This window comes from Globicephala melas, chromosome 11 (assembly GCF_963455315.2).
Source record: "Globicephala melas chromosome 11, mGloMel1.2, whole genome shotgun sequence".
Lineage (NCBI taxonomy): Eukaryota > Metazoa > Chordata > Mammalia > Artiodactyla > Delphinidae > Globicephala > Globicephala melas.
The window spans coordinates 75,988,846-75,996,770 of NC_083324.2; the positions used below are offsets into that span (position 1 = coordinate 75,988,846).

Consider the following 7,925-nt stretch of genomic DNA (forward strand, 5'->3'; position numbering starts at 1 on the left):
CAGCGCCTCTGTGATTTTGAGCAGCATGATGTTCTTTCCCTTTCCCCTCACCCCTCTTCTTAAACCCTTACCTTTGGAATATAGTAATTTTTAAATATAATATTTGTGGTGGTTGCACAGGGTAGGCTTGCGGGCAGGATATCAGCAAATCTCTGTACTTCGTGAATGACAGCGTCTTCGTAAGGTATTTGAGTTCGGTGTGCCATTCGAGGCACCCACGACTTTGGCGATCTCATCATGGACCTTTTCTGGATAAAACAGAGCACGGTTACAGTCTGCGGTGGGAGGCGGGTATTGAAACAGTCTCCCCATTTTCTTTAAATGTGAAAGTCAAGCCCAAGTGCTTTCTGAGTTCTGACTCATCTTTTCCCCCCACTGCTTCCACCTCCAGGCCTCTATTCCTAGGGCTCCTCTGGGGACCTGCACGTAGTGATGCCTTCAGACCATCTCAGATTGCTTAGAGGGCAAAATCTACTTTATTATATCACGAGGAGACTAAAGGTACAAACTATCCTCAAGGGTAAAAATTAAGGTATCAGGGCAACTCTAGAATTCTGCATTGTCCAGTCCAAGAGTTTCTGCTTCCTCTCCTTCAGACAATGCTCTGAATTTTAGAAGACTTACTCTGGGTCTTAGGATATCGCATCATGAGCAGAATCCCCCAACGCAGCGTGGAGGCCGTGGTCTCTGTACCTGCTGCAAACAGATTACTAACAAGTGCCACCACATTGTCATCACTGAAACAGTCCGTAGATGTATCTTTCTTCTGAAAGAGGAAAAGGAATCATTAGTGATGAAATAATTTTATCCTGGGCAACCATCACAAATAACCTCAAGTGAATTGAAAACACAAAGTGTTACATTCTTCCCTCAATCGAGTGGAATTTTATTTTATGAGAATGTTGTGCAGAATTTTAGGATAAAGCACATCCCGGATGCTAATAATGATACATAATTCTAAAAAATGGGAAAGTCTGTTTCTCATTTAGGAAGACTGGGAATAAGTTGTTTTTTTGTTTTTTTGCGGTACGCGGGCCTCTCAGTGTTGTGGCCTCTCCCGTTGCGGAGCACAGGCTCCAGACGCGCAGGCTCAGCGGCCATGGCTCACGGGCCGAACCGCTCCGCGGCATGTGGGATCTTCCAGGACCGGGGCACGAACCGGTGTCCCCTGCATCGGCAGGTGGACTCTCAACCACCGCGCCACCAGGGAAGCCCAAGAGCACTGATTTTTAACTTAATGAGAACTGCGTGCAGATCCTAGCACAGACCTTCAGCATGTTACTCAACCTCTTTGAGCCTTAATTTCTTTATTTTAAACTGAGGAAAATAGTAATAATACATAAATGGTTGACTTGTTGTGACAAGTTAAGAATGAACAAATACACAGCTCCTGAAATATACTTAGAATTATACCTGGCGTTTCTCATTTTTTCCCCTCTTTTGTCCCCTGACAAGCATTTTCATTTGTTTATGTCTGTATCCCCTTCTGTCAGAGTTGACTCTTTCATTTTGCTGTCACTAAATTTTCTACCTTTTTATGCTACTGACTTTTAACCATGCATCTGAGAGATAACTCATTCTAGTTGACTTGAACAAGAAAGAAATATCTTTCCCTTTTGTGTTAGAATGACTATGAAAAAGGAACTATATTAATAGACTGGATTGAACAATCTTTTACCTATTGCCTTCTTGATAACAATATTTCCTCAAGTTTTTACTGGTTGCCATTATATTATATATTTACCTTTTAGTGTATCATTCCTTTTCTCCAAGGAATTAAAAATTCTTGAAAGCAAGGACTCTTCCCCTGACCATTCCTACCCCCTGCCCCCAACTATGGAATCCCCAATGTCTAGAACAGAACATCTCCTGGCACTTACTGAATTGAAACTGGTCAATAAATGCAGGAGTAAATGAATGATTGAAGTCTTCTGAACATTTTGTTTCTAAAGAGTCATTCCTAGTAACATAGAATTTGGGGAAACTGAGTGACCATGTGTATCAAATTCTGTCATTTTATGGGTAGTGCAATTTAGACCCAGAGAGTTCACATTTGGTAAGGGTCATGCACTTCTTCCTACTAGAGCTACGATTAGGACTTAGGTCTGCTCCTGCTGCAGTGTGTTCTTCACACCACGTGGCTTCATGCCATGATACTAAATATATACAACTACTTGACTCCTCTGCTTGGCATGACTTTGGCTTGCTGGAACACAATCCCAGATAATCCTGTCTGGCAGGCACTAACGAAAACCTTGAGCCAAGTCTAAAAGAGGCAGCTGCAGGCACAGAACAAAGGGCTGTATTTCGTTGCATAAAAAGTGACTGTTAGTTTCAGTGACATCTTTTCCGTGATATCCACACTTAACAGTGTTCCCATCAACTAAGCTCTTTTTCTAAAACAAAGGACGGAGGGAGAGACAAAAAAGAGATTCCAATCAGACCAAATGGGAGTGTGTCAGGTATTAAAATGACTTGTAGCTGATTCAAATTGTTATTATAATAATAGGTAATGTAATATGTAATAGATCCTAGTGATGCTGTTATAATCCCAATATTACAAATGAAAAAAATGAGGCTTTAAGAAGTTAACCAATCTGCCCAAGGTCATGTATTTATTAAGTGAGAGAATTCAAGTTTCCTTGATTCCTGGGCTATTAATTTCTTTAATATATTGCTACTTCCCAGTATTGATTCACACATCTGGCTCTAATTAATATAGCACCTGGAAATGATGATAACTGACCACCAATCAAATGTTTCTTGATTGCTCTGATTCTGACTGTATAAAGAAAATTGCTGGATATATCAACCTTATCTCCTAAGATCTGAGTGAAGAAAGCTGGGGATTTTCTGTCTATATCTGTTAACTATTGAGAGAGGAGTAATGATTTTTCTGACCATAATGGTGGATTTACCTACATCTCTTTGCAGTTCTATCCATTTTTGCTTCATGTATTTTGAAGTTTTGTTATTAGGGGCATAAATATTTAGAACTGTTATGTCCTCTTGATTAATTGTTTTATTATTATGAAATTACCTTTTTTATAACTGTTATATTCTTTTTTCTTAAATCTACTTTGTCCAATATTAATACAGCTCTCCCAGCTTTCTTGTGACTAGTGTTAGTATGGAATATCTTTTCCTCATCCTTTTACTTTTAAGCCTATTTTTGTCTTTATATTTAACGTGTATTTCTTGAAGGCAGCATATATTTGGGTTTTGTATTGTTTATTTAATCTGATAAGGATAAGTCTTTTAATTTGAGCCCTTAGCCCATTTATATTTGATGTGATATTGTTAAGCTATTTGTTTTCTATTTATGTTACGTGTTTTTTGCTCTTTTTTTCCTGTTTTTCTCTGTTCTTTTGGATTATCTTTTTTTTAACATAAATTGATTTTAACGCCTTTGTTGGCTTAATAGCTATAAAACTGTTTTGTTATTTTAGTAGTTGCTTTAGGGTTTTCGTACACACCTTTAATTTATCATTCTCTATCTTCTAGTGATATTACACCACTCCTTATAGTATAAAAACTTACAATAGTATATGTCCATTCCTTCTTCTCTGGTTTTTATGCTACTGTTCTTACACATTTTACTTTACATATATTATAAATACCAGAGTACATTGTTATTTTGTTGTTTAAGCATTTAATTATCTTTTAAAGCACTTAAATAGGAAGAAATTTTTTAAAAGTTGTGTATTTATCCAAATAGTCACCATTTCAAGTGCTCTTCATTTCTTTGTGTATTATGTTTCCATCTGGTATAATTTTCTTTCTGCCTGAAAGACTTCCTTTAACATTTTTTGTAGTATGGACCTTCTGGTGATGAACTCTTCTATCTTTTTTTCTTTTCAGTTTATCTAAACTAAAAATACCGAGAAAAAAACAAAAACAAAACCAGAACCAAAAAATCCCACCCAAAAAATAGTTCACCTATTTCTCCTACTCTCTACTCCCTGCTTCTAGCAACCACCAGTCTGTTCTCTGTATCTATGAACATAGTTTTTTTTTTTGTATATATATTTTTAGATTCCACACAAGGAGAGATAATATGTTATTTGTCTTTCTCTATCTATTTTCACTTAGCATAATGCCTTCGAGTTCTGTCTATGCTGTCGCAGATTACAAGATTTCTTCCTTTTTTAAGTCTCAACAATATTCCATTGTATACATATACCACAATTTCTTTAGTCAATAATTAAAAACTAATCTCTCAGATTTAAGACATGAACCAGAAATACAAAGAATTCCAGAAATAGGCCATCTGAGTAGAGTTTGAGATTTTTAATCAAATCGTCCAATCAGTCTAAATGGTATTATTTACTACTTAAAGTGATTTTGGAATGGATAAGGCGTAAACACACCAAAAGCATTCAGTGCCTCAGAGCTGGGCTACGTTTTAGGGGTGAACCTCAGGGAGAGGGGCTTTGTGCCCTGTGCCCAAGCCTGAGATTAAAAGGGCATGGAAAGCATGAGGGGGGGCAAGGAAGGGCAGCATTTGGCTGCCAACTGGGTAGTGACTCAAAAAAAGCAGTAGAGGGGAGAGAGGCCTTCTAGTCTATAAAAGAGGAAAAGGAAGAAAATTAGAAAGAAATAAAGAATAGACAGAAGGAAAGAAAGAAAAAATATTTTAGGTTCATAGATAGACATACTATATATATAAAATATATGCATATAGCATTTTCAGATTTAAGAATATTCACATGACAAAAAAATATATTTATATACATATTCAGGTAAAAATTCCCTGAGAATCTTTAAAACAAATGAGTGGGTCCCTAACTTCATTTTCATATTCACTCCTGAACTTTACCTTATTTTTCTTGCCTCAGTATGAATTTTAGCCTAGTTTCCCTTACATAAATGTAACCTATAATCTGTAAAGCCCCAACATTTAGTCACATCTGTCAAATAAAAAACCAACTGAGGGCTCCCCTGGTGGCGCAGTGGTTGAGAGTCCGCCTGCCGATGCAGGGGACACGGGTTCGTGCCCCGGTCCGGGAAATAATCTGTATAGCCCCAACATTTAGTCACATCTGTCAAATAAAAAAACAACTGAGAAAGCAGAGACTTAGTTCAAAAGGATTATTGCAAGGCAGGGAAAGGGACTATTGTGGTAGGGTGAATGCTGCAATCATAATGAAGTCTGCAAGCATCTTAGGAGTACAGAGAGGGATGAACAAGGCCAGGAAGGACAGGGTGCATGGAAGTGGGGTGACAGGTGGGATAGTGTCAGAGAATTTTCACACCTCCCACCCCAAGCCATCCTATTCTGAGCAGGGTTGTCTGCTGGCTCATGCTGGGTGTGGGCCAAAGTTCAGGGCTCTGGAGGAAGGCGAGAAGCTTAACACTTGTCTAACAAGTGCTTTGTTCTGATTGGTCAGTGAAATGAGTAGTTCAGGAAATAAGTTATGAGGAAAAGCATAGGCATTTGTGCCTGGCCTTGTCACAGGTAAACAAGGGGTTTTGTGAGTCTTATCTAATCATATGGGGAAAGGCTTTTTTTTTCTTTTTTCTTCAGTAAACTGTGAGGTTCCTTTAAACTTCCCTGTTTCCAGAAGCACAGGGCTTAGGTAAAACTCAACATTGTCAAATCCCTATTATCTAACGTTTGACATATTATTGAAAAAAATGGCTAAAAACTGAAAAAAAGAATTAGAGAATAAAGATCCACACATATGCATTCATTCACCAACTTTCTGTGGTAAGGTCAAGGGCGCACCCTTGGGTCTGCTGACTGAACTTTCCTATCTTCTTCCTGGCATGAATTACACAAAAAGTGCATTGTCTAAGATATTCAGCTTCAGATTCTTTAAATAACAGAAAGAAACTAGACAAGCAATCTGAATGAAGAATCTTTCTAGATTTTTGTGTTTACTTCCCAATCTTGATTGCTGTCTTGTTTATTTTATTTTATATGTTGCTCTTGTCTGATGAAAGAGCAATTTCTTTGTTTCTTTTTGTTGTTGTTTTAGCAACTTGTCTTTATAGTCTTTCTAATATAGCCAATCTAGAAATGACCACTTTCATTCATTGCACTTACAAAACAAGTGAGCATTGAGTTGGATGTTTTTGAAAGGTTCTATACAAGCAAGTTACTAAAAATGCATCATTCAAATAAGTATTAAGTAAACTGATAACATGTAATTGTTTGAGGTCTGGGCTTTGCTCTGAGCTTCTGGGAGGTAACCCCTGAACCTTGGAATGTCCTGCTTGATAAAGTGTATTTGTTTACCTGGGAACCTTGGGCCACCTGTATGGTCTCTGCTAATATGGTTTATGGTGTGGTCTTTGGCTGTGTGGTAATAGCTAAGTCTCTGGAGGGTAAACACTAAGGTCAGCCATGTGGGTGACTGGCCAAGTGTATGTGACAAAGCCCAAATAAAAACCCTGGAAGCCAAGGCTGGGTGATCTTTCTGGTTGCCAGTACTTCATGCACATTGCCACACATCATTGCTGCTAGTAAGCCCAGTCCGCTTGACTCCACTGGGAGCGGACCACTGGAAGACTGTGTCTGGAACTTTCTTAGACCCTGTCTTATGTGCTGCTTCTTTCACCTGATTTTAATCTGTATCCTTTTGCTATTATAAACTGGAACTGCAGGCATAATAGCTTTTCTGTTTTATTTTGTTTGTTTGTTTTTGCGGTACGTGGGCCTCTCACTGTTGTGGCCTCTCCTGTTGCAGAGCACAGGCTCCAGGCACGCAGGCTCAGTGGCCATGGCTCACGGGCCCAGCCGCTCCGCGGCATGTGGGATCTTCCCGGACCGGGGCACGAACCTGTGTCCCCTGCATCGGCAGGCGAACTCCCAACCACTGCGCCACCAGGGAAGCCTTGTATCTTTTTTTTTAATGTAATTTTTTTTTTTTTTTTTGGCCATGCCACAGGGCTTGTGGGATCTTAGTTCCCCAGCCAGGGATCGAACCCGTGCCCCCTGAAGCATTGGGAGCACGAAGACTAAACCACAGGACCACCCGGGAAGTTCCATGCATCTTTTTTTTTTTTTTTTTTTTGTATTTCGGCTCTACCAGGTCTTAGTTGTAGCACGTGGGATCTTCATTGTGGCATGCAGGATCTTTAGTTGAGGCATGTGGGATCTAGTTCCCTGACCAGGGATCAAACCCGACCCCCTGCTTTGGGAGCACAGAATTGTAGCCACTGGACCACCAGGGAAGTGCCCCCCCCTTTATAAAATAGGGAATGCTTCATGAATTTGAGTGTCATCCTTGTGCAGGGGCCATTGCTACTCTTCACTATATCATTCCAATTTTAGTATACATGCTGCCCAGTCGAGCATTCAAGTAGCCACTTTAGAATAAATGTTTGTTTTTCTTGTTTGTTGTTTTTTTTTTTGCGGTACGTGGGCCTCTCACTGTTGTGGCCTCTCCCGTTGCGGAGCACAGGCTCCAGACGCGCAGGCTCAGTGGCCATGGCTCACGGGCCCAGGCGCTCCGCGGCATGTGGGATCTTCCCAGACCGGGGCATGAACCCGTGTCCCCTGCATCGGCAGGCGGACTCTCAACCACTGCGCCACCGGGGAAACCCTAGAATAAATGTGTTTTTTTTGAAACCTATTGACCTGCATATCCAAATGAACTCTCTGGAGACCCTCTTAATGTCGCCTTATGATCAGAGGAACGAGGAGGACTTGGGACATCCTGGTGTCGAAAATGATTCTTTGTGATGATCATCAAGAGTGGGGACAGTGGACTTTTATAGGTGAGCTTTTTCAAAAAGCCCATTTGAAAGAGAAACTGATGCAGGTTTGAAAGAAGTCACCTATTTATCTAGTAAAATATTTAGGATCTACAAATAAATTACACTATTTTCCCAGAGCAATGACATATTAATTAATTGTTATTATAATTTTTCAGTTCTAGCATCTAGAAACTGAAGTCCTGTTAATTATGTCAGGGCCT

At 39.7% G+C, this 7,925-nt stretch overlaps 1 protein-coding gene and 1 non-coding gene across 2 annotated transcripts in view; one reads left to right on the plus strand and one right to left on the minus strand.

The window, feature by feature from the left end:
- Nucleotides 1–445, plus strand: part of CENPQ (centromere protein Q) — a 47,069-nt gene extending 46,624 nt beyond the window's left edge. Inside the window, exon 9 of the mRNA XM_060308465.2 lies at nucleotides 392–445. Within this exon, the coding sequence (XP_060164448.2) occupies nucleotides 392–430 (39 nt within the window). The 3' untranslated portion in view covers nucleotides 431–445. The remainder of the gene's footprint in view (nucleotides 1–391) is intronic.
- Nucleotides 446–7,195: 6,750 nt separating this feature from the next.
- On the minus strand, nucleotides 7,196–7,303 carry LOC115860872 (U6 spliceosomal RNA). Its single transcript, XR_004042564.1, has one exon. It is a non-coding gene; the product is annotated as a U6 spliceosomal RNA (small nuclear RNA).
- Nucleotides 7,304–7,925: the final 622 nt, after the last annotated feature.